Genomic DNA, 27,602 nt, shown 5'->3' on the forward strand with positions numbered 1-27,602 from the left:
CAGAGCGCAGGGGCCGGCGAGGCCGGCGAGGCCGGCGAGGCCGCTCCCCTCACGCCCCCGCGGCCGCCCCGCCCCGCCCCGCCCCGCCCCGCGCGGCTTCCGGAGCCGCTGGGAGTTGGGACAGGAGCGAGGGCGGCGGCCGGGGAGGTGGGCAGGGATCCGGGGCTAGTGTGAGTGATGGTTCCTGCTGTCCTCATTCCTTGGGGTGCGCGGTGGTGGGGCGAGGGGTGGGCTCGGTTCGGCTGTCTCCTTACACCCAGGCCCCAGCCGCCCGAGGCTCTCCCGGGCTTTTCTCGATGCGGGCCCTGAGCTGCTGTAAAGAGTGCTGTGGTGTCGCGGGCTTCACAAGCGGCCCGGGGAGCGCTGGGGTCGGGATGCGGCCGGGGCTCGGGCTCGGACCTTGGGGAGGGTCTGCAGGGGGGCTCGGAAGGGCCGCCAACTGGGCTGGGGGGTGATTCCCTTTTCCCCAGATTTCCTCTAGTCTTGGGCTGTGTCCCAGGGCTGACTGGCTGATTCTCGGGAGAGAAATCGACAGTCCTCGAGCTGGTTAATCGCGACATGCTGGGGAAAGCCGCCCGGTCGTCGTTTCCCCCTGTTGTGTGTGTGCCTCTCGTGGCTGCGAGCCAAAAAGAAACCCTCTGTCCGTGCTTTGTCGGGGAACGCTTCCTGATATCTGTCTTTTACCGTGTAAATGGCAGGAGGCCGGAGCGGGGGAGAGAACAGTGTGGGGACATTCGTCATCGAACGTGGGCTTCGTGAATAGTCTGCTTGGTTGTGCTGCACATCTGCAACATGGAAAAGCAAGTGCTTGAATCCTCAGAGGAACGAACATTTCAGTACCAAGATTCTCTGCCTTCCCTGCCAGTACCTCCTCTTCATGAATCTTTGAGTAAATATCTTGATGCAGGTAATGACTTAATGTTGTAATGGCAGCGTGTCATGTGCTGTTGTAACCATGCTAATCTGAAGATGTTTGCTAAGTGATTGTAGAGACAGCTTGTACTGTAATTGGGGCGTGGGATACAGACAAGCTTCGAGTGACAAAGGTCTTTTTCAATCGTTAAACTGGAAATTAAGTGCCCAGTGCAACTTGAATAAAAGTTTCCGTTTTATCCCTAATGCCTTTCTTCAAGGGAATTTGGCATGTGGGAAGGTTAACATTTTAACTTTTTGGTTTGAGAGTGGTTTGGGTTTTTTTTAACTTTTTTTTTTTTTTTTTTCCTTCTCAAAAAAATAAAAAGCTGTTCTGGTGAAAGATACTTCACTTACAAATTCTGGTTTGCATAACTGCTTGTTTATAACTGTGTTTGCCCAGGATCTTTAAAAAAGCCCCAGTTATTTAAAACTTTTCATACTTAATATTGGTGAGCAAGAGCACTTCTTAACTATACAGTAGTAGGAAAAAGCAGTGGTGAGCATTTTCACATAATTTAGCTTGGATATTTACTGCCTTGATATGTTGACTAATCTAAAGAACATAACAGAAAAGTTTTGAAAACAACATCAGTGTATAGTTCTGTTTATAAAGAATAAATGACTGCTTAGTTCTTTATTATATATTGGGAATGGCAAAAATACATTATGGAGTATCTTGAGATTATTTCTTCAATACTTTTCAGGACTCTGAGACATGCATTTTTTTCCCTCGATCATCTACTTTGTGTTTTACCATCTTACAGGTATTACACAAATGCTAACAAAGTAAAACTTGGAGTTCTCTCCTTAGCAGAAGCATACTACACCGAATTTTCCCTTCCCCAAAATAGAATTCCAGAAGTTTACTCAGAGTTCCCATTTATTCTGAGTACTGGAAATGGCCTGCTTTGGCATTCCTTACATCATTGTTTTTTGATGCAGAATGTTGAAGTTGTGGGTTTTGAGCAAAAATGTTGTGTGTGTATGTGTATCTAAAATAATGCACTGTCTTTTTGGCTGTAATGCAGATTAATTAAAGTTGTGCTGCAAGAGTAGAGCCTGCAATAACAAAATTGCTGTTTAGTTTTGTAAACCCATCTGTCTCTCCAGGTTAATAAATAACTCTCTTATGGAGTGAGAAAATCTGACAGTGAGTTTGTTTGCTCTTGTTTTCTGATTCTGTTTTCATAAATACCTTATCACATGTCCCTTTTTTTTTTTTATGCTGAAGTTAGTTGCTGATTACTGTTCCATGTACAAATTCGTTCTATAATTTTGATCACTGTTGCTCTTCTTTAGTCTCACTGGTGGTGGAGAAAAGTTTGCCCATCATTTGCCACAATCTTCCCTTGTACAAATACATTAAAGTCAAAGTGTGCAGGGCACAGTTCTAGACATAACTTTGTGAATTTAATTGCTTAAGCTTGTAATTTTAATCTGTAAATGTGAGTGAAGGAAAGGAGGTGCTTCAGAAGAACAATTCAGAACCTCCAAATGATTCTTCGTAGAGGCTTTAAATTAGTCCTGGGAAACCTTTCATTGGTTGGAGGAAGACTCCAGGCACTTGACATAAGTCAAGGTGCCTGCTGGTAAAGTACTTGTCTGTTTAGGGCCAGCCAACTAGAAAAGCTGGACAAAGTATGTGTCAGAATATGCCTTATTTAAGACTTTACTGTTGCTACCTCTTCTTTAAGGACTAACCCTGTTCTGAAAGTAAGCCTTAAGCAGAGAAGGTGGCCAGAGCCATGTTATTTAGCCTTCCAGCCCAGAGGCTGAGATTCAGGAACACAGACTCAACACGAAAGTATGAAAACTCAAACTTCCAGCTTCCCAGAGGGATTCTTAACTATGCAGCTGAAGGTATCTTTCATGGCACACTTCTTGTCCATGGGCAGAGCCGATCTTCTAAAGACAAGATCTGTAGGCTGAAGAAATGCAAGAGAAGTTTGACTGAAATCTGGTGGGACATGGGCCAAGTTCTGCTCCTTAACAGTGCTGCTTCTACATCTGATTAAATAGTTTTTAAATGGAAAGAGGCCCTGTAGTCATAGAATCATGTAGATTTTGAAGAGTTCATCTGGACCAAATTTCTGCCCAAAGCTGGTCCAACTGCTGTTGCTCAGGCCTTGCTTAGTCCGGTTTTGTTTACTTAAAAGGGTGGAGACTGTTTCCTTGTAACCTGTTCTGGTGTTTGGTCACCCTCATGACTGTGGGAGGGAGAAGAAAAACAACCAACAAACCAAAAAAAACAGCAATAACCAAAAACCCCAAAAAACTTCACATTTTCCATGTCAGGAATTTTCTGTATTCCACCTTTATTCCATTTTTCTCTTACCTGAATTCTTTACATCTCTGAGAGGACCTATGGTTTATCTTCACCAGAACTTCCCATTCAGTTCAAGAGGGCAGTAAAGTCTTCCTTTGCATTCTCTTTGTAAGCTCAACAAACACAGTTCTCAGCCTCATCTCATTGTGCATTCCAGTCCCCTTGCAATCTTAGTCACTCCTTTAGTGGTTCAACTAAACTAATGACAGCTCTTTTCCAGCCTAAATGATTCTATGAATTGAGACCAGAATCAAATAATTTTGCTTGGTTTTCATTTTCTATGTGAATATTGCTCTGTAATGACTTTGTAACCTGAATAAAAGCTGCATCTAGATGAGGTCTAGATGTGGTAGGCACTGCCTGAATGTCCGCAGCTGATCATCTCTGGTGGAAGTGTAAGGGAAGTGCTGGTACCTTTCCAGTTGTGATGGTGTTATAGTTTTTGGAGGTCCCATTGGCAATTTAAACACAAGCATTGTATGGTAATACTTGAAACTAGATGTTCTGTCTTGCTACCTAGGATTATCAGGATGTGTTTAAAACCACATTTTTAGGTAATGTTTGGCCCTCACTCTCCATGTCTGTCCTGTGGAATAGAAAATATATCACCAGGACTTGCATTATTGTTGTGGAGTGCCATAAGTAGACCAGGATGTATCTGAAAATGGATCCTTTTCTTTCACCTTAGGACAGGTAGTGCAAAATACTGAAATGCCTTATATAATTAGGATTAAAATGGAATTATTTTGAAGAGGAGTGAGGATGACTTGCCCCTGATAGAAGAGGATCAGCACTGAACAGATTGACATGAAAAACTATGTGGGTTCTGTTGAGATGTGCCCACAAGTGCTGAGGGAGCTAGTCTTTGTCTTTGGGAGGCAACTTCTGATAATCTTTGAAAGATCATGATTACTGGTGAGGGTTCTTGAGGAAAGGAAGAAAGCAGATGTTACTGTTGTCTTCAGGAAGGACAAGAAAGAAGATTTGGGTGACTACAGGCTGATCAATCTTGCTTTAATTCCTGGGAATCCCAGGCAAGTAATCATGAAAACCATTTCTGAGCATATGAAGGACAAGACGGTGATTGGGAATGGGCAGCATGGGTTTCTGAAGAGGAAATTTTGCTTGACCAACATGGTAGCCTTTTATGGTGAGGTGACTGTCTCACTGACTGTCTCACTGGATGAAGGACAAAGAGTCGATATTGTGTATATTGACTTTAGCAAGGCTTCTGGCAGATCAATCTTCACAGGTGAACTAATAAAGTATGGACTAGGTAGAGGACAGTCAAATGAGCTGGAAATTGTATCATCTGCTGGACTCAATGGTTTGTGATCAGCAATGCATATGCCAGCTGTAGGCCAGTCTCTGATGGTGTAGACCGGGGTCCAGTAATTTTTAATATGGTCATTAGTGGTGATGGGACATGCATGATGGGACAGAGTGTACTCTGAGTTTAGGAGCTTCCAAAGCTGGAAGGAGTAGCTGATACACCAGATGGTTATTATGCCATCAGAGGGAGCTTGATAGGCTGGAGGAACAGGCTCACAGGAACCTTATGAAGCTCAACAAACACAGGGAAATCCCAAGTCATTCAAAGAGGAGAGTATAACTTGCCACAGAAGCACAAGCTAGGGCCTAGTGCCTGAATGCAGAATATCCCCTGGGATCTGGTAGATTTGAAGTTAAGCATGAAGCAGCATGTGGCTTTGCAGCAAGGCATGTCAGTAGTCTTCAGAGCTCCTTACAGAAGGAACATTGCCAGCGGGTACAGAAAGATGATCCTTTCCCTTAGTTCAGTGCTGGGGAGGACACACCTGTAGTTCTGTGTCTGTTTCTGGGCTCCCCGTACAAGCGAGAGATGAACATACTCAAGTGAGCCCAGAGAGGGGCCGTGACAGTGATTAAGGGCTTGGATTATCTGGCACATGTGGAGAAACAGAGAAAGCTAGAATTGCACAGATCTGCAATATGTGTGATTACTTGTTGTGGAGGAGTAAGAAAGATGGAGCCAGACATCATAGTAGTATCCAATGACAGAATAAGAGGTGATGGGCACAAACTGAAATACAAGAAATTCCTTTTTAATATAAGAAAACTCTTCTTATTGCAACAGTGGTCATGCAGTGAACAGGCTGCTTCCAAGATGGTTGTAGAGTCTTAACCTTGGAGATACTTAAAACCTAACACAGTCCTAAGCAACTTGCTGTAACTGACCCTACTGAGATGAAGTGCTGGACAAGATAATCTCTAGATTTATGAGGAAGAGAAAAATAGTGGTTGCAGGCAAGCAGGCATGATTGCAGCAAGATGGAGTTAAGATTTAATACTTAGGTTAAGTAAGTGTTTGAGACCTTGCCGTGCTGAAACTTGGTTGCTGCTTGCAAAAGATAAGAGATGATGCAGATACTTGTTTGAATTTTTGTAATTGTGTATCTTGCTTTGTTTCTTAACAGGTATAAATCCATTATAGGGTTACCGGTAGCAAGGCAAACGAGAAATAAACTAATGGTAGTGTCCAGCAGCCTCAAAAATTACTTGGACCTCATTGTGTAGGCACTGAATCACCAAAAACACACCTCACACACAACCCTCCATTCTGTTTCCCACTGACTTCACAATCTAAGTATAAATATAACAGAAAATACATTGTATGCCAGGTGAGTATAAGAAAGAAATGAAATGTGCCTGTATGGAAAGACTTCAGCAGTGGCTGTTATTTACCATAGATTTCATGGTAAAAAGTCTTCAAGGAGTTTTTAGATTAAAATAACAATTAGTTTTGCAGATGTTCATGGAGGTCTTTGGCCTATAATGCACATGATCTGAGAGAAATCCAAAAGGATTTAAAAACAGAAAAACTGTCTACCAGTAACTGCATTTGCTATCAATCAAAGGTGGATATAACACAGGGACAGTGAATGAGAATTGGTGGGCAAGTTGCTTGTGGACCATGACTGGACTTGGAAATACAGGCAACTAGCTTGTAGTTGGTGCAGTAGGGTGGCAGACATGTATGCTCAATGTTTGCAATTTTATTTTACAAAGTTCCTGTAAATTTAATTACTTGGAAGAACTCCATAGTATTTGCAGAGGTAAATATATTTGATTTAGTTATCTGTTAGGTATTTCAGCTTTTCAGCAGTTACTTTAATCTGCTATCATCTGTATTTATTTAAATGTATATATTTATGTTTTATTAGTACATACTGATTTATATACAGATATTTGAGAGGCATTTAAGAGGTGTTTTCCCTTCAAATACTTGTTTTAGAAAAATGAATTTTCATTCATTCCTTTGCTTGTGGATATCTGAATCTTGGAATAAATCTTAGTGTACAATTGTCTTTAAAATAAAAACATTTTCTTTTTACAGTGAAGCCATTTTTAAATCAAGAAGAATATCAAAGAACTGAGGATATAGTTAAAAAATTTGAAAATGGCATTGGAAAAGAGTTGCATCAGAAATTACTGGAAAGAGCTAAAATGAGAAGGAATTGGGTGCGTATTTAGATATGTAAGAAATCGTAATTCAATATAAGAAGTCTTATTTCAACTTGTAGAAAGTTGGTTATTCAGGATGTAATTCAAAGGATCATTTCACTATTTTAAATCTTCAGATCTTCCTTACATCTGCCACTTGACCTGTGGATATGAACTCTTTCACTTACGTAGATGTCATTTGGTTCTTTTCAAAACTGAGTGGCTAAGAGAGCTCACTAACTGAAATTTAAAGTTATTTGCCAACTTTTGAATGCTTTATCTGTCACTCTCTTCTTCTATGACATCTGTGCCTTCTCTCTCCATGCTGGAAAAAAATCAAAAACAAACAAAAACCCCAAAAAACCTACCAACGAAAACCACAAACAAACAAACAAAACCCAACAAAACCAACCCTGGAATTCAGAGTTTGGTTTCTTTCTTTTTCTTCCCATAAGGAATCTATGTGGTAGCATTTAAAAGTTATCTTTCAACAGAGAAAGAGATACAAGGAAGAGCATTAGCAAGTGGAATTCATGAGGGCTTTCTAAATCCTAACAAGACACTCCAGAATGGGGATTTTCAGATGGTGGCAGAAAATGTACATTATGAACTGTCTCTCTCAGATCCCTTCTCAACACAAGTCTAGTTTCCTTCTGTTCTTCACAGAGTAGTCTGAGATATTCACAGCAGCCACAACTGACATCTGCAAGGGTTTAAGATGATGACTATCAGGGAAGAAATACCATAATTTACAGTTTAAAATTCTTAAGCTGCATTGAATTTTATTTCAAGCTTGAAAACAGAGAAGCTAAATGTGTCATTATCTTTAACAGTTAGTTTTGAGCCACTGTTCTGCCTTGAGTTATATAGGACCTACTATTCAGAATATTAAAATAAAAAAGTAAAAAGCAGACAGTTAAACAGTCATGTAATTATTAACAAATTAGTGAATAACATAAGTTCTGATGTTAAACATTTTTCATTTCAGCTGGAGGACTGGTGGCTGAATGTGGCTTATCTTGATCTTCGCATCTCAACACAAATACACTGTAACATGGGAGGCCCTGGTCCCTATATTGAACACTGCTGGCCACCAAAAGAGGGCACTCAGATAGACAGAGCCTGTGTAAATATATGGCACACCCTGAAATACTGGGATCTATTACGAACGTAAGACTTTAAGAAAAAATAACTGATCCTACATATTGATGGTCTGTGTGTCCCTTAATTGCATATGCATGTTTATGTCCATTGGCATGCATTCTTTGCTGTAATAGACAGGTTTGTCTTACCTTGATTTAATTCAGTCATTGTAATGTCTCTTGCTTAATGTTGCTGTGTTTGTTATTACAGAGAGAAGGTTGCCATAGAGAGATCTGGGAATACTGTTCTGGACATGAACCAATTTCGAATGCTCTTCTGCACTTGCAAAATTCCTGGACTTACCAGAGACTCTCTCAGCAGTTATTTTAAAACTGGTAAACAAATGAAAATTTGGGGTTAATACAAGCAAATGATTTTTATTAATATGCTAAAGGACTGGTCAGTTTAACCATAAAATTCTTGCTTTCTTGAGCACTAAATCAGCTACTGGTTGTAGGATGTTTATATAATGAAGCAAAGAAGGTGTCTCATCTACAAATGCCCTCTTTGGTCCAATATTTAGTCCTTATCAAATAAGAGTAAAAGAGAGCTCTGCTTCAAATTGTGTGTTACCAGCCTGATGCCTATAATAAGCATACCAGCATTAAGAATTGATGAAAGACAAATTCTGTGTGTTCTGTGTGGATTCAGCAAGGAACACTCATTTCAGCAGAGGGAGTTCCTGGCTACAAGAGATGCAAATAAATGCAATTTGCTCCTAGATGAAAATGACTTGAAGTAGTTTATAACAGTGAAAGTTATGTGTGACTTCTGTTGGCTTTTGAAATGTCTTCAAGTTTGTAGAATTGAGCAAAAAAGAGTCTGTAGGACTTGCTGAGTTTGTTCTGTATCTGTTACTTTATCCCCAAGGTTGGATTTTCATTTATTTACTTACTTTTATTTATTTACTGGGTTTTTTTTAATTTATTTTAATGTTTTTTGTTTCAGAGGCTGAAGGTGAATGTCCATCTCACTTGATAGTCCTGTGTCGAGGTCGAGTATTTGCATTTGATGCTGTGCATGAAGGCAGCATCCTGACTCCTCCAGAGATTTTCAGGTTTTCAAAATGTTTATTTTAAATGAGTTGTCTTATTTAAGCTATGTACCAAAGAGGCTTTTTTTTTTTTTTTCCATTCCTTTAACCCCAAAGAATTAGGTGTGAGAGAGACGACAGCTTCTCCTTTAGCTGAAAGGTTCAGATTTGAGTAAATCCTTGTTCAGTGGATGGCAGCTTCTTTCCATGTACTATTGTAGCACATGTGTAGAGCATCATACAGAAGGGCTGAAAGAAGAAAATACCTTCAGTAGGAAATACCTTTTTTATGGTTTCTTTACATGGAATTAGGATTACAACTGTCATCATTCCTTCCATGTACAATCCACAGTGCTACTTAATCAAAGTTGAGGCACTCTCGTGTGTTGAACTCTTTTGTTACATACAGATGTAGTTTCAGCATAAGTCTGTAGATTTGGGATCTATATGCATCTCTTTACTAAAGAAGGGTTATTAATTTTGACAGGGAATAACTTAATGCAGTTGTCAAAATGCTGCTTATAGTGCACAACAGAAGGCTTGTAATTAAAATTGGCAAAAAGTGGATGGCCAAATTCCTCAGGAAAGACAAACCTAACTAGAGAAGCTAAAAATCACTTTTTAAAAATAATCTGGTACTTTAATGCCTAATATTTTAACATAGCCGTTTCTAATTTTTGTAGTTGTACCTGTTAAGTAAAGCCAGTAACAAAGAAATGAGCACTTGGAATACAGACAAAACCCCCTAAACCTATTGTCTGTAGGAAAGGCAGGTTGAGTTTGGTTTGGTGGGGCTTTTTTTGTTTGGCTTTATTTTTGTAACCTCATAATGGGTGTCTTATATATTTGATACTATGTAACTATTGATCAGTAGTGGAATTTAATAGGCAAGAGTGCCAAAACAAAGAACAAACCAGATTACATGCCTGTAATTCATGGAATTTCTTTAACATTGAGAACAGCATGTGAAAAACTGAATTTGCAAACTATAACTTACCCCTCTGTTAATTTTTCTTCTAAAGGAAAAGGTAGGAAGAGAATTGCTCTTGTGTAGTTCAGACTCTACATTCAGGATGTACTGTAGCTAGTGTTCTGCTTTAAGATTTATCTTGAGGGGAAAGTTTGCCCTGTATATGATTAGTTACTGTAAAAGCTGCAGTATAGCAGGTGTCTGCTGCTCTGAAAAGTCTCAACCTGTTGAGAATCTTCAACCTATTGAAGTCTTAAATCTAATTTTAAATTAAGCGTGTAATAACGCTTCAGCACTACGATTGTTTATGTGTGTTTGTACTAGGCTCGTAGGTGCTGAGTGACTGAAAGCTGAGCAGGTCTTCAATTGTCTTTAAAATCTAGGTGAGCTGATTCATGCTTCCTGAAATTTCACATTGGCTTGTGAATGCCAACCCAAAATTCCAGCTTTGTAAAAAAGAGAGAGAGAGACGCAAGGTGACTTTTAGCTTGTCTCCATCTGTTGTTAACTTCAGTTTTTGAAATCTTTTTAAAGGCAACTTACGTATATACAGAAGAGATGCTATAATGAACCAGATGGACCAGGACTGGCATCCCTAACAAGCAATGAAAGGACAAAATGGGCAGAGGTAGGAATACTTCAGCAGCTGATTCCTGGGAAAAGCATTGCGATCACTGGAAAAATACTATTTCACTTAGCTTTGTCTTTTTATGCCTTCTAGTTACGGGAATATTTGATTCATCTTGATCCAAAGAACTTAACTCTTCTGGAAAAAATTCAGAGAAGTTTGTTTGTGGTTGGCCTTGATGATTCTAGTCCCCATGCAACTCCTGAGGACTACACAGAGGTAACTGAGAATTTTTGATAATTCATATCTGATCATCTTTACATAAAAATTTCTCCTACATATATACAGAAGTAGCTCCTCTTGCTCTTTCAGAACTGTAAAAATGAAGCAGATAAATATGCAAAAAAAGGACTTTTTTAATCTGTAGGAAAACTTAAATAGTTCTAATCATTAGGACATTGTAAGTGGGAATGGTTGAAATCTACCTTCATAAATTTTTAGTTCTCTATCCTTCGGGGTCTTCAAAGACAGTCATTAACTTTTTATCACACTTCTAATTAATAAGTTAGCCCTATAATCATGTTTCATTTTGAACTGGATGAAGATATCATGTGTCAGGGAGGTCTTGCCATCTTAAAGTAGACTAGACTTAGCTTACAAAGATCATCAGTGTTCTTGGTGTTTTTTAGACTCCACAGTGTGTTTCTTCTGTTTTAGCTTACAAGGCTGGGGCTGACAGGTGATCCAACTGTGCGCTGGGGAGATAAATCCTACAACAGCATATTCTTTTCCAATGGAACCTGTAGTGCATTCTGTGATGTAAGTTAATTTTTTTTTCCATCTTCTGAGTATTTATTTACTGAATTTCCCCCTTAAGAGTATTATTTTAAGTGCTTAATGTGTTATTCTTTAGTATAGCCTTGTTTACCTGGCATCTGCTCTGCTAAGTTCCCAAAAGCAGTCTGCTTTCTCATGTTCTTTGCTCTCTTGTGGTGTTTTCTAGTATACCATACTTGAATTAGCAGTGGCATCTGAAGTCATAATTTTATTTCTGAAAGTATTTAATGAGGAATTCCAAAAGGAAAAAATACAATGCACGAAAAGGCTTAAAATTAACTCCCTGCCTGATGTATCCATTTAAACTTACTTTATTTTAAACTCATTATTGCATGGCCAGAAGGGCTTATATTTTTCTTTAAACCTGCCTTTTCATGGCAGTAGTACATTTAACTGTGGAGCAGTTAAAATTGTGAGTGGACTTAGAATATTTCTATGTTTATTGCAGAACTATAAAACAAGTCCAACACTGCACAGTAAAGCTGTTGGTCTGCAGGAAAATGAATAGCACAGGGAAAAAAGTGGAAGAGTTTGATCTTCTTGCTGTTATGCAAAGTAATGTAATATCTTTTCTTATTTGATTCTAGCATTCTCCTTTTGATGCCATGGCTTTAATTACCATGTTATCTTTTGCTGAAAAGAAGATTATTGAAAATGAGGGAAAATGGAAGGTATCTATCCTTTATAAAAATTCACGCTCATCAGTTAATGTGTCTTTTCTTATGGATAACATTTTCTGGCTTTGTGTCTTTCTTTCTGTCTTCATCTTTCCAGGGATCAGATAATGTGAGGGATATTCCATTTCCAGAGGAACTTGTATTCACCGTGGATCCAAAAATAATAAATGAAATTGGATGTACTAAAGAATTGTATTACAAGAAGGTGAAATTTACTCTTGGTTCTCTTAGTTGTTACTGATACTTTTTTTTTTTTCATTCTATTTACATATTTTTAGTTGGTCTTTTTTTCCTGCTGGAAAACAGGAATGAATGTTACTTATTAAGTGATGAATTTAACACCGTGGTCAAATTTGTTTTGTTGTGGTTTATGTTGAGTGTGTTTTATTTGCAGTGGACCAAGTTGTGATATTTCTTGACTTCTGTTGTTTTTCCTCCTTTGCTATGACAGGTGTCTGACTTGCAGCTGGTGTCTTACGCCTTCACATCCTTTGGCAAAGCATTGATTAGAAAGAGGAAACTTCATCCTGATACATTTGTGCAGCTTGCTCTTCAGCTTGCTTATTACAAATGCCATGGACGGTAAGAGAATACCAGATTAGGAGTAAAAAACTAGTTTCTTGAGTAGAGGTGTGTGGTGGCTTTGCAACCTTAGTATGTAATTTGCCATGGAGATGTAAGAATGAAGAACTAAGGGCTTTTTGCAGTAACAGTTGCATAGAGCCATACTTGCTTCAGAAGAATTGTGTTCTTGTGCCCATAGGGATAATACATATACATATTATGAAATGGATGGTAGAACACAGACCACGAAAACTTGAACTTGGGCCATACAGAGGAAACACGTGGGTGAACACAAAATGCACAGTGGGTCAGGATTCTCTAATGTCAAATAGTTGCCTAAATGTAAAAGAGAGTTTTGTCTGTAGCATGTGACAGTCATCAGTAAAATGTTTAGTTTTCGAAGTCTGTAAAAGGCCTCACAAACTTCAATGTGTCTTTTTCTTGAGCAATATTGGATGTGAAGGTTTGGGCAGAGTAATAGGGGTGGAGACAGTGACCATTCAAGTACCTGCCTCTACATTTCTGGATGTGCCATTTCATTCTGTATTATTGATTAAAAGGTGTTACTCTTGTTATTGGTGCTCCCAAATTTTTGTTTGCTACCTAGTATTCCTTATGCCTTGAGTAAGTCATTACTGACCAGCAGAGTATTTCTTGCTTCAGAAAGAGGAGGGTTTCATCATAGGAGTGTGATGCTTAGTCACTGGCGAGATGTAGCTCATTATAACAAAGGTTGTTAGATCTTGATTTGCTAAACATCAGGACACTAATTATCTGACTAAAATAGCCTTGGTCTGTTGTAAACATGCAAGTGTGTTTCATGGAGGTTGTCTATTAAGTGGTAGACTGTCATAGAGCTGGAGTTGCTCCATGTAAAAACTGGATGGCTGTCAGTATGCAGCAGAGAAGGTTTTGACCTTTTCCCTCTAAATGCTTTGGAACACACTGCTTTATTTCAAATGTGTCTCTTAATTTATGAGGGCTTGGATGGTGTAGGTGGAAGTATACAGTGAAACTAAAGCTTGTGTAATTTCAGCTATTTTTGCTAGAGGCTGGTAGATCTGTAGTCCTTATAAACTCTCCATGGCAATGCAATCTTTTCAAGGTATGATTATAGTACTGGCACTTTTTTTCAGTCATCTGTCCCATAAAAGCACATAGAATTGCTTTGTGGTTCTTTTTCAGAAATATAAGTTTAAAAAAATTAATGGGTTTCTGGTACTTGTAACTGAGCTGGATGTGCAAGATCTTTTGCAGGACTCCTTTAGTCCTCCAGATAGCAAATAGTTTTGTTGAGTTAATGAGACACTCTTCCCTCTTTTTTGTTCTTAGTCCGGGCTGCTGTTACGAAACTGCCATGACCAGACGTTTCTATCATGGCCGCACAGAGACCATAAGACCATGTACTGTGGAAGCAGTGGAGTGGTGCAAGTCCATGCTGGATCCTTCTGACAGTGTAAATACTGAAATCCTACATTAATTACTATGTATTTACAAGGCCTCTCATCTGAACCACTTCAAACTTGTTTTTCTGTTGTCTCATTGATGGGAGTTGGCACCTTTCCAGGGAGACAAATTTCAAATGTTGGGTTGTTTGAACTCTGATTCTGGTCATTGTGACTGAGATATGTTGTCATTTGTGGGCTTGCTGGGTTTTCTGTGTTATTTACCTTTTGGGTTCAATAATGTAACTGTCTCAAATTACATTCACACTGATTTATTTCACACCTTCAAAAGTTACTAGGTTGGAACCAAAGTATTCTGCTGTTGTTCTGTTGTTTTAATTTTCAAGTGAACTCAGGAAGTGTGTATCTAATAGTTGCATCTGAGAGCAAGATTGAAAGATGTTTGTGTCTTAGTGGTAACAGGAGGGTATTCCAGAGTTTGCTGAACCAGAGATCTTTTCTTTCCTCAGCAACTACCCTCTGGTGCTTGGCTGGCAAAGCAGATCATGCCTTGCTTGCCAAGCAAGAGCTCTACTAAAGCTCTTTCTGTTGCCCTCGCTGTACATTCTCAGAGCCTGAGAAATTAAGCAAGGCAAAGGTTTTTGAGACAAAGGGAAATACATCTTTAAAAAAATCAAAGTTTCAATATTATTCATGCATCTGAAAAACATTGAGGAAGACAGCTGTCAGAAAGCATGTGCGATTAATAATTCTGACCTTTAAAAGCACATTTTCCTGGTCTTCATTGGTTTCTTTTGGCACGCACTGCAGTTTTAAAATTCAGCTTTCTGGCTATCTTCCAAATCTGCTTTTCTATTCCAAATATCAATTCCTATTATTTCCCTGCTCCTCAGTTACCTTCTAACCAATTATCAGGTTTCTGTGATTACTGCTACTACTAGCAGTGCGTAACTTTCATCACTAACTGTAGCCTTTTTCTCTTTGTAATGTTACATAGCATCTCCAAATAGCTCCCTATTGTTGTTTTGTTTTGCTTTTTTTGATACTAACTCCTGGAGCTTAAAAAGATCTGTTCAATGGTATTGAAATTAATGTGCTTAGAAGTCTGCCTTTATGTAGTTTTTAATACCTTAAAGTCAGATGTTTTGAAATAATCCTTTTGTCTTAAATTTTGTTTTGTCCCTTGTCATCTTGGTAGCTTGATTTTTATCCAAATTGAGTGGCTGCTGTCCTTGTTTCACATTGTCTGCTGCAGCCTCTTGTGTGATGAATAAAAGGATAAATAGTGCTTCTTAAGTAGTCAAAGAACTATCAAGATTTAAGGTCTTGGAAGTCAAGATGTTGAGCATCTAGGACAGTTTCTCAAGGTCTCCTTTACAAAAACCATATTATTTGTATTCTCTCTGACTTTAATATACAAGTTTTAATATAAGCTTGAGAAAACCACAATGTTGGGCAGAATTGGCAATCAGCAGAGAAGATTTGGGAATGCACCTAGTAGGAGCTAGTGTCCTTCTGAATAAGTGGAACTATAGAAGGCTTTAGGGTTTGATCACTCTAGTTCCTGAGTGATGTTTCCTTTCCATTGTTTCAGATTATTTGGGAAAGAGCATGTGTTTCAGAATATTGTTCAGTTCAAAAGCAATCTGATTAAGAGAACAGCAATACAGGGAACAAACAAGCACATTTTCCTGAAAAGAGAATTTGGGTTTGGGAGAAAGGGTTTGAGAGAGGTTATTATGTACCTTTCAAGTTCCTCCATTTTCTTCTATCTAAAATTGTTAGAAACTATGAAAGGGAAAAACCTGCTGATCTGTGATTGCTGATGTGTTACTCATTTGGATTGATTTTTCTTTTTCTCTCTTTCTCTTTTTTCTTTTTTTTTTTTTTTTAATCCTGTCTCTGCCCTACTTTACAGAATTATCAGCGGCTACAACTGATGCACAAGGCATTTGCAAAGCACAACAAAATGAGGAAGGAATGTGAAAATGGAAAAGGTACTCTTGGATCAACATTTTTGGGTCTTTTTCATGTGGGTGAAAAGGGAATATCATTGTATGCTAGTACATTTTCTCTGTCTCCTTATTTTCAACCTGAATAAAAACTACCTCTTAACATTTTATACTTTAATTCTGGGGGAAAGAACTAGTCCTTGCACCCATCCTTGTACCCCAGAAATATGTTTACTTGGAATATTATTCAGTGTTTTTTCTGCCCAGTTAAACATTACTTTGGAATACCTTCCAGTTGAATATGTGCTTGGCTGAAAAGTGAAAAAGGTGGTCTTTAGGACACAGGTGAGATTTGGGTGAGATTCTACCCCAGCTGTGTTAGTGCTGTACACTATTCTGTGAATAAAAAAAGGGTAGTTGGGAAATGAACCTGATGAGCCTCATACTCTCTCCAGCCTTCTTGGTGTGTTAACACAATTCAGAGCACTTGTGGCCCTGAAAGCTTTTTTGCTGTGTTGACATTGCCCATGGGCCACTTCCAGTGTGGGGAAATCTTCCTCCTTGACTGAAGTGGGAGTTTTCTTGGGTTTTGTTTTCCTCAGGAACTGTGCTGCATCCCTATTACTTAAGTCATTTGCTTTTGAGCTCAGTGCTGCAACTTGAATGTGTGAAAGACCTCTTAGATCAAATATGTGGGAAATGTTTTTGGATGCTACAATATGATGCTGTTGTTCATCTGTCCTTCAACTGCTATTAGAGCTCCCAGCTATCCAGACCAGAAGAAGCAGAAAAACTTGGAACACTGCTGTTAATGATTCAGTATTTGCATTTATTGGACAGGCTTTGATCGTCATCTTCTGGGTCTCCTGCTCATAGCACAGGAGCAAGGACTGCCGGTGCCAGAATTGTATGGGGATAAGGCCTTCACAGCCAGGTAATTCATCTTCTTGTCCCATGGGAAGCTGTATGTATTTCTTGATACCAAGGCCTTTGTGCTGATGTCTTGATCTATACAACAAAATAACTGTTTCATAAAACTCACTTTGTTTTAAATTATTTTTAAAAGTGCTGCTTTTGTTTTGTGTTGTTTCACAGTGGAGGAGGTGGGAATTTTGTCCTTTCAACTAGTCTGACTGGCTACACTAGGTTTAGTGGATCTGCACTCCCTATGGTACAACATGGCTATGGCTTTTTTTATTCAATTAGAGATGACAGGTAAGGATATAATTTCATTTTGGATATGGCTCTGCATTCGTCACAGAGGAAAAGGTGGCTAATAACTAGAACAAGGAAAGGAAAATACCAAAGAAATATGGCTGAATGTGTTAGAAGAGATTGAGAAGTGAGATACATGAGGATAGAGGCATTGACATTCTGGGAAAGCATGTGTGGGAGGAAGAATGAGTAGTGGAAGACAAGTGAGCACCAAAATACTGACAATAAGCAGAAATAAAGAGTAGGGAAGGTGAAAGAAGGGAGCAACAGAAGGACTTAAAAATAGGCTGTCATTTTAGAGATCATTTGTAACATGTAACAGTGCTTTTTGGCTGAGCTAGAGCAGATAAGAGGACACGTGAGCACACTGCCCATCACTCTTGGCAGTGACATACATCTTGACTCAGATGAGACCTTTTTGACAAGGAGAGGCTAAAACATTTGGCTTCACTTCTCAAAAAATCATACAATTTGAGAAGATCCAACTTCAGCTTAGCTGGTCTTATGGACAAAAATTACTGCTTTTTTATGAAATCTAAAACTACTTTGGTTAGAATTTGTAGAGATAAATTGCTAGTTTAGGTGTAATTCAAATGATTTTTTCCTCAAGCTAGGCAGGGGTTGTGTGCCCATTCAAATCTGTTTGAGAAGACAAGCCATTAATACTTTGATCTGTGGCTCTCTTTAAATAAATAGAACTAGATCAAGATATACCTTTTATTAGATGAATAGAAGAGAAGTACCTAAAACCTTAAATTAATTGCAGAAAAAGAAGAAATATAATTTACAGCATTTTTAAATATAAGCAGAAAAGTTTTGTCTCTGTGTATGTAGTAGCAGGTATTTAAATCAAAGTATCTGATTTCAAGATCTGTCAGCATTATTGCTTAATGAAGGTACTAAGGATCTGAGTCCTGTTAGTGTTGAGACAGTATGTTTATGTGAGAATTTTTACTTCAGAATTTATGCCAATAATTCCACATTTTGGGACAATTCATGTGACTTTGTCCTAGACCCTGACAATTAAGCACAGTGACTTCACTGTTTTCTGTATTGGTAGGATTGTTACTTCCTGTTCTTCTTGGAAATCCTGTCCAGAGACTGATGCAGAAGTGCTGTGCAGAACTCTGTTCCAGTGTTTTCATGATGTCCTGCAGTTAACAGTTACAGCTCAGCTGTAAGCTTGATAATGATGTAAGAGGCTTTGCAAGCTCACAGGTTGTATGTAGTGCTTAAAAATGAAATGCTACTCAAGAATACTGTTATATTCAAGACATTTAATGATCTATGTGACATATATTTTTATGAGATTTACTGTGGTAACAATACCCATTTAAGAATAATGTAGCCATTTGCAAGAGCAATGCAAGTAGTAGTACCTTATCTGTGTAGAACTATGCAATATTAAAATATGCCACAACAATGCAAACATACTTAGGGATGAGATGTTGGAGTGGAAAATTGATGGAAGACCTGTATTTATGACCTTAGTAGTCACATGTAGAATAGTTTGTAGTCTACTGATAGTGTTTATGCCAGTGGAGCACTTAACTGTGTACTCAAAAGTAACCACACTATCCTCTTATGCGATTATGCTTCCTATTCAGAGTGGTTAATGAAACAGAAGGGCTGCCTCCATCAGGTGATGTGGTATTTTGTAAGTAACCTTTCATTTTTTGCTATCAGGATTATACCAAATAAATGTTGTATCCATTAATGGGGATGTTCCCACAACATTTGCAGTATGAGAGCACTACAGTTCGAAGTATTTTGAAAAAGAATCACAAATTAATAAAGAAGAAAGCAGAATGAGTTTCAAATTTCTCAGTTTTCATTCTCTAATGAACTGTGAATATTTGCTGCTTTACACTAATAATGCACAATAAAAGTAAGCACTGAATACAGTTTGATATGGTTCTCAGGATTTTAATACTTGATTCCTCTGAGCAACTTTGTATTTCCCTGTTACAGAAATAAAATTTTCTAAAAATCAACCTTGTCTTAATTAATTTATGGCTGGACTGTTTAACATAGTATAGCAACATTGTGAGAGAAAGATGATCTTGGTGACAGGTGAATTTGAAACAGAGATTCTGAAGTACCCATTGTTTTTTCTCTAGCTTTTAGAGTTTCAGAGAGATCAAATACTATTAATTATTTTATAGAAACAACTCAACTTTCAGCTATCATGGAGCCAGTCTCTTTGCTCTCTGGAAGCTCTGTTGTATGTTTTTGTCCACAGTAGCAAGAACACTTCCCTTTTTGATTTTCTCCATCAATGCCTGACACTTCTCTACAGTCCCGGGTGTGTTACACTGTGTCTTGTTGCCTCAAAAAATGGTCTCCTCATTTCAGCCTTTATTTTCTTTCCTTTACTGAGCTACCTGTACATCTTGTCTCAATTACATCTGGTAATCATTCAGTGTTTAATAGTTTGAGATCTTCCAAAACTCATATAGAGAAAGAATCCATCCCTGTTCTGCAATGCTAGTAATAACCCACCCTCTTTCTCAGAGGTACATGACTTCCTGAAATCTCATAGGGCAGTAAAGCCTGTGTCTTTATGATGCTGTGATTTCTGTGAGATAGATTAGGATTTTGGATTAAGTTATGTGTGATTATTTTTGTTCTTTATTTTAATAAGTTTTGTCACCTCAATTGGGGTGAAACTGGTTAGTAAACTTGGTTGCAGTTGTGATAAGGACAGTTTGCTTTGAACATTCATTCAAAACAGTCTGAAGTCTGATGAAAGGTGTAATTTTGCATTTATTTGCATTTATTTTCTCTACACCTACTCTTGCCTTTCTGAGGATTTCTGGGAACATAGCAATCCTGACAGAAGTCCAGAAGAAGGAAGAAAGTGAATCATTGAGAAAATGGCATTCAATCACCAGCATAACCAGAATTTCCTCTTCAGCTGACACAGTCTGAGCCTTGCCTAGAGAAACTGAAGCCAGAAGAGTATCCAGGGAGAACAAATTTAAATTATGAGTTGTTAGGGCTGTTTGTTATGTTCTGTGGATGCATGAATTCATGAATGTGGTATTAATTTCCTTGTTGTGTAAAACATTTCATCTCCAGTGCCTCTGTTCTCAAGAACAGAGAAATTATCTTTCAGAGGGTATATTCTCAGCGTTTTTTGAAAATCAGAAGTTTTTCCAAACTTCTAAAAGAGAAATTCCAAACTCAGTGCTGTCGCTCTATTAGGAATGGCGAAAAGAACGACACAGACTCTCTCAGGAGTCAATCAGGAGATTTTCTCTTAGTTTATTGCTTCAGGTCTTTTTTATAGACTGATACATGGAAAGTACAAAAAGGAAACTCTTATTGGTTAGCAAACTACTACATCACCATCATTGGTCAGTGGGGTACACCACCCCTCAACCTTCTCCTGCAAAGAAAACAAAGAACAGACAAACAGCACCTGCAAGGCTGTTTTCTGTCTCTGAGGATTTTTTTAATGCTTCCTTATGAATTCCCAGGCCACTTTCTCAGGCAAGACTGAGAAAGCTATGTGGCCTGCAATTTCTACAGCTCTCTGTTTCAGAGTTAGCACCCATACAGTGCCATTTATTACACCTAAAGGAGAACCACCGTTCATTCCTAAAAATGTAGAGACACATTTTCCTGGCTCATACAGCAATTTGGTATCTAATCCCCATTCATTTTATATCTTTGAAAATCTTCCTGTTTTGCACAGAAGAAAAATAGTCAAAGTTCTCAAAAATTATTAATTAAGCTAGGTACCTGTCATCTTTGAAAACCAGAGGAAGCTCATGCCTTAATTTTCTTAATGCTCCCAAATATTAAGAGACTCTACTTTAGCTAATTACTATCAACAAGAAGTCTTATAATAGCAGCAGTTTGTTTAGCCTTGGTCAGGAATCTGGCAATCAAAACTCAATATATAAAGCATCTCGGAAATCAGTTTTTTAATATATATTCATTGAACACTAAATTCTCTGCCGCTCATAATTTAGTTTCAAAGTACTCATTTTTTGAGAGAAGAAAACCAAAAATAACCACTGGGTATGTGACTATATCACTAGATATAGCTGGAAAACCAGTCACTATGCAGGACTGAAGCTCAATTCTTTCTCACTTTCAGTCACTCGTGTCAGATTCGTGCACTGTGGAATCCCACTGCCTTCACAGAATCTCCCCATAGTGTCTGTACCACTCTGAATTGTTGCTCATGGATTGTACCAGGAGCTACTTGATTCATTAGATAAGTGTATGGCAAATTTGCTGCTCATAAAGAAGGCATGAAATTCATTTACTCTCTTTTAGTTGTGTCATTTCTGCACTGCCTTTCAATGAGAGTAGTTTATTTTTACCTCTGGTGTGTGAAGTTGGCATTTCTCTATAGGCAGTATTCCAAGAAGAACCTCACTTTAAAAAAAACTCAATTTCTACCTAGAGCTAAAAACAGATGCTTGAGACTTCCTTCAAGTTTGCTTGTTATACTGAGAGTGAAACATTTTGCTGATTTGCTATGGAAAGACATGTTTTAAATATTGTCAGAAAGTGATGATCTGAAAAAAATTGTTCTGATTGATATAGTCTGCCAAAACCAGATATTTAGGTCATCGCTTAGCAGTCATGTAACTCTTCTTACAAATACTATCCAAGGCAGTTGGCATGAGATGATAATCAGCAGTAAACTACGTAGCTATGAAATAACAGACATATTTCAGTGCATTAGAATGCACTCAACAAGGTTACTAATTTGGCAAAACTTTGTGAATAATTAGAGACAGTTTTACAAATTTTTTTCTTGGTTACCCTATCAAGTAGAGGAGAATATGTTTCTTTTTTTTTTAACACATATTCTTTAAGAAAGAAATCTTTCTAACTTCCTATTTTAATGTGTGACAGAACACCTCTATGCTTGTGAATCATCAGCCCTTACTGTAAATGTAGAAAACAGCTTGGAAGCAAACATGACTCAACCTCCAACTCAGTAAGAAGAAGAAAAAGCCTAGAAGCTCTAAATGCGGGAGCTAACCTCCAAAAACTTAACTCTACCTATGCAGTTAGTAAATCCTTCTTTCCACATCACTACTTCGATGTAAGTAGAATAAATGCTTAGACAATCTACAAACAAGAAAAACAACAGACTAAGTACCACAGAATCACAGAATAATTAAGGTTGGAAATGACCTCTAAGGTCATTGAGTTCAACCATGTAATCAGCACTGCCATTTTCACCACTGAACCATGCCTCAGTCTCACATCTACATTTGTTTTGAGCACTTTCAGCATTGGTGACTCAATCACTTCCCTCAGAAGCCTGTTCAATGCTCAACAACCCTCTCAGTGAAGAAATGTTTCCTAATATCCAGTCTAGTGGCCTTCTAGGATGGAGAGCTACATCAGTGGACAAGGGAAGGGCTATAGATGTCATTTATTTGGAGTTCTGTAAAGCCTTTGAGACACCCTCCCAGAACATTCTTCTCGCTACATTGGAAAGACATGGATTAATGAGAGGACTGTTAAGTGGATTAGAAATTGGTTGGATGGATGCATCCAAGAGGGCAGTGGTCAAGGGCTCAGAGTTCTGTTGGAAATCAGAGACCAGCGGTGCCCCTCAGGGGTCTGTATTTGGGCCAGTGTTATTAAATATCTTCATTAATGATACAGTGGGATCGAGCGCACCCTCAGCAAGTTTGCAGATGACACCAGGCTGAATGGTGCAGCTGAGAGCCTGAAGGACAGGATGCCATCCAGAGGGACCTGGAAAAACTCAAGAAGTGGCCCATGGGAATCTCATGAGGTTCAACAAGGCCAAGGACAAGGTGCTGCCCCTGGGCTGGGGTGACCCCAGTATCCACACAGGCTGGGGGATGCAGGGATGTGGAGCAGCCCTGCCCAGAAGGACCTGGAGGTGCTGGTGGGTGAGAGGCTGGACATGACCTGGCCATGGGCACTCCCAGCCCAGAAAGCCAAAGGTGTCCTGGGCTGCACCAAAAGCAGCGTGGGCAGCAGGGCAGGGGAGGGGATTCTGCCCCTCTGCTCTGCTCTGGTGAGAGAGATCCCACCTGGAACACAGCACCCAGCTCTGGGGTGCCCAGCTCAGCAAGGACATGGAGCTGTTGGAGTGAGCCCAGAGCAGGGCACCGAGGTGATCAGAGGGCTGGGGAACCTCTCCTGTGAGGAAAGGCAGAGAGAATTTGGTTTGTGCAGCCCTGGCTTAGGGGTGACTTAATTGCAGCTTTCCAGTACCTGAAGAAAATCTTCATGAAAGATGGAGAGGGACTTTTTACAAGAGCATGTAGTGACAGGATGAGGAGAATGGCTCCAAACTGAAAAAACATAGGTTTAGATTAGATATTAGGAAAAGATTCTGTGAGGGTAGTGAGGCAGTGGAACAGGTTGCCCAGAGAAGCTGTGGATGCCCCATCCCTGGAAATGTTCAAGGCCGGGTTGGATGGGGCTCTGAGCAATTTGATGAAATGAAAGGTGTCCCTGCCAATGGCAGAGGGGTTGGAACTGGATGATCTTTAAAGTCCCTTCCAATCCAAACCATTCTATAATTTTTTTTCTGATTCTATACCTCTCCTGTGGCAACTTGATGTCATATCCTCTTGTCCTCTCACTTTTTACCTGGGAGAAAAGGCTGATTCCTACCTCATTAAAATCCCTTCAGGATTTTCATTTGCAACAGGCTCGCAGGCTCTTGCTTCTCTTCCTGGCTGAGAAGGAAAGAATGAAAATCAGAGCAAGAAATTGCAAGGCATGGTCAGCTACACTGTCACATTTTCACCTGTCCCGTTGCTGATGGTTTCTATACAGCTTTTTCACCTTAAGCACACAGACAACTGCAAGGTGAGAGAAAGAGAGGTGGAAGAGAGGGACTCTGAAAGGGAACAAACTGAAAAAAAAATGACAAGAAAGGAGAACAAAACAGTGTTGGGAAAGACTAGGGAACCCAAATGCAGGTTTGGGACAGAAATAAGGGACCCAGTACTTTTAAAACGCTTAGTATGCTCTGAATGCTACAAATTCTTTGAGGACACGAATGTAACTCATGTTTTCAATTTTCAGCTTCATATTTGCTATACCATCATTTTATCAGAATAATAGAACAAGGTAGAATTTGACTTATTTGAGGAGTATATTCTTGATCCATCACCAATGTCCCTATTAAGCAACACAGTTTAGTACAACATAAAAACCTAAAAATGCCATAAACCTACTTTTCCTATGATTTACAGTTCCTTTTTATCTTTTTTCCCATGTCCAGCAGGCATCATCATTTGAATCATTACTGTTACAGCAATAATTTGCACAATGGCTAAAAGCAGAGTAATCAGCTGCTAGCCACTAATCAACAACAAAACATCCCAGCCCCAGGAATAGCTATATTATAGGCAATTTGTGCCAATCTGGAACCTGTAGCCTGGAAATGAATGAAGCCATTGTAAATTACTTTGGTGTGTTTGAAAACTCAACAGGAAATATTTGCTACCTAGACAATTGAGATTTATTCACCAGAGGACATCTGAAAGTGTTTAATTTGGTCTAAATATTCTGCAGAATTGGATGCTTTATCTTTTGTCAGTTGTACAAATGTTTCCCTCAAGCCTACTGAATCTTAACTAGTTTTCCTCCACTTAACTAGTGGATCTTAACTAGTATTCCTCCACTGCTTCCATATATTCATTCAGACTTACAGTCCTTGTTCTTAGGTTTTACCAAGAACACACAATGGCATTTCATAAATCTCATATTTTTTAATATGTGGAACAATGGCTTTAAACTAGCCAGATCCTAAAACATGACATTTCCTAACTCGGAGTCTGAGACTACTATTTTTTTTTTCTATGACCATTTTAATCTTTAAACAGAGGAGAAACAGTGCTGCAAAGAGAACAATCCCCATTTTGAGGCATACAATTATTTTGTTAATATTCTTAGTATTTGCAATGCTTAGCATGAAATCACAATGCTGTCTAGACATATAGATTGGATAAATAAGGTAAACAGTCTCCTTGGATGACTCATTTATGCTAGTGATAACTGGACTGAACATTAATATGAACTAGAAGGAAATTATATATAAAATATATTTTTGTGACACTGAAATAAATATTAAATAAAAATCTAATAATTAATTAATACAAAAACTTCAGTCTGCACATCACCTAATTAGGTTACATAAGAGAGCTTAATCACTTCAGGTTACAATAGGATGACACACATAATATGGTTTTCATTGCATGTAATAATAAATGTAATAGCTCTAATAGTTTAATAAAGATATGGGGAACACAAAGCTCCTTTTTGCAGCAGCGCAAACACATTATTTCATATTAAATGTAGCTTCTCAAGAATTTTTTTCTTGTGAATTTAACATGTTTTTGACAATCAGAAACTCAGTAAATAGTGCCATGGAAGCTGCCAATCAGGGACAATTACTTTCCTGTATAACATGCATCTGCAAAGATACTAAACAAATTACTTTATCCTGTTTTAAAACTAGAAATAAATCTTCATTCTCTGTCAGTTACAAGTACTGTGAGAGCTGTAACTCTGCTGTGAAGTGTTTCTGAGTGTTGCTGCTAAATCTGTGTGGCGTCTGAGAGCACATATGTGAAACAGTGAGCAGTGCTGGGAGATTTCTCAGCACCACCTCTTCCTCATCTGGAAGATACTATTTTTAAGGGAAAAATATCTTGTAAATTATATATTTTTCTATCTCATTAACCATTCAAATTAATTGGTCATAGGGACCAGTGACTTTAAAACACATCTTCGAAAACTGAAATGTCTGAAATAAATGCAAGACATTTGTCTTATTTAAATCCAGGAAGCAAAAATAAAATATTAATTATATCTTTCCTCCAGATTTGCCAAATATCAAAACTAAAATGTCACCACCATGAAATAATATTATGATTTTGTTGAGATTCAGCATGGTCTGAGAGATCTCATTTTCCTCCTGGGCTGGTCAAAGAAGTCTCATGGGACCTAATTTCCAAGAAGGTGATCTATAATCGCTTCCCATATAAACTATGAAGAAGGGCGATCTGGGTCGCTAGGGAAAGGGGTTAGCAAGTGAAGCTGATGTGACTCAGCTTGGCTCTGGGAGCTTCTCAGAGAGAAAATGGCCCTCTCTGGAGGCCAGGAGAAACTTCACTCAGCTGCATGGGTTCAGTAAGTGGTGGGGTTGTGGATGTATGAGACTGGCATGGCTGGGATGAACCTGTCTGTCTGTCTGTAGTGAGAGAAGGATGAATGAGGGAGGTGTCTGGTCTAGTCTACATCGCTCTGCTTTCTACTCCTTCAGGGATCACAAGCAAGCCTGCAGCTGGGTCAGGTGAGAGTAAAATTTAATAGAAATTCAGAGAAGGATTGAAGTTATGCTGTGGGTTGATGATAAGATGCTGAATACTAACATTTCCTTAAAATACGTGATGAATTAAAAAGATACTTGTTAGGGTATCAGCTGGTAAGCGTAGGAATAGCAACAAAAGAAGGATAAAAATATTTGAATTAGTTCTAGCCGTGCTAAAATACAAACTGGAAACACTGTCCAGTCCTCAGGGCAGGCTGTGCCTCCCAGGCATGTTTAGCAGTTTCCACTGGTGTCTTACACACGGTGCAGCAGTGTAGGGGCGCCGAGCAGCTCCCCATGCACCGGCTCCAGGAAGCAGCTAATGCTGAGCTCTCCTGGGAACCTCACTGTGCTACTCCCTGCACAGCAGCTGGAGACAGCCCTGCTCACATTTCAGACTGAGTATTTTTAAATGGTTTAACTTCGTTGCTGACTGTTCTACAGACAGCAGAGCCTGCTCCTGGAGCTGATCCCTGCTGATCTTTGGCTCTGTGCCTGCCACAGAGGAGCAGCCACCAGGTCAGCCAGTGCACTTAGTCACATATCCAGGCCCTCTACTCTTCACTAGTAATGTTTTGTGGATCCTACTCAGAATACAGTCTACTTTCTCTGGTCCTCCATCCAAAGGTGCTTAGATTTTAATAAAACAGCTAAATAAACACCACAGTTACCTTTGAGCTTTTCTCCACTTGACTTGCAGTTATGTTTTAAAAGCATTCAAAATATCTACCTGGACCTGTTGTGAAGATTTAGCACAGCTGATTTCTAAACTGAGCTGAAGAAATCAGTGTGGTATCTTTATGGATAGGATCACAGCATTAATTAAACACAATTTATGTCATGTAAACAAACAAGCATTTCTAAAACTCTAGAAAACTAAATATATAATGATTTTACCTGAGTCAGAAGTGCTTTAAATACTACAGATCAAAACCTCATTATAAGGATTTCTTCAGTTTTGCCTAATGTGAAATCCTGTTTGGGGGGGGAAAAAAAGGCTTTTTTATTACCTTATCATATTTTTTTGTCTTTTTCAGATAAGTAAAGTGAATATGTGCATACAATTAAAAAATAATATTACCATGTAAAAATTATACAAGCTGCAGTTGAGGTAATCCAAGTTTTTAAAACCTAAATTTTCTACTCTATAAGGTAGAGGAGAAATGAGACATT

At 38.7% G+C, this 27,602-nt stretch overlaps 1 protein-coding gene across 4 annotated transcripts; it reads left to right on the forward strand.

The window, feature by feature from the left end:
- Positions 1-36: 36 nt before the first annotated feature.
- Positions 37-19,083, forward strand: CROT (carnitine O-octanoyltransferase). Of its 4 annotated transcripts, none has more exons than XM_058833066.1 (17): positions 37-170; positions 699-907; positions 6,618-6,742; positions 7,713-7,894; positions 8,078-8,202; positions 8,816-8,924; positions 10,405-10,498; positions 10,592-10,717; positions 11,156-11,257; positions 11,863-11,946; positions 12,050-12,157; positions 12,404-12,534; positions 13,849-13,972; positions 15,841-15,919; positions 16,715-16,808; positions 16,970-17,089; positions 18,150-19,083. In XM_058833066.1, the coding sequence occupies exons 2-17, from the start codon at positions 793-795 to the stop codon at positions 18,268-18,270; spliced, it is 1,839 nt and encodes a 612-aa protein (XP_058689049.1). In that variant the 5' UTR covers positions 37-170; positions 699-792; the 3' UTR covers positions 18,271-19,083. The 4 variants fall into 4 exon arrangements, with proteins under 4 accessions (XP_058689049.1, XP_058689048.1, XP_058689050.1 ...); XM_058833065.1 differs by having other exon boundaries at positions 39-147; XM_058833067.1 differs by lacking the exon at positions 37-170 and adding an exon at positions 182-205.
- The last annotated feature ends 8,519 nt before the right edge of the window (positions 19,084-27,602 follow it).

This window comes from Poecile atricapillus, chromosome 2 (assembly GCF_030490865.1).
Source record: "Poecile atricapillus isolate bPoeAtr1 chromosome 2, bPoeAtr1.hap1, whole genome shotgun sequence".
NCBI classification, from domain to species: Eukaryota; Metazoa; Chordata; class Aves; order Passeriformes; family Paridae; genus Poecile; species Poecile atricapillus.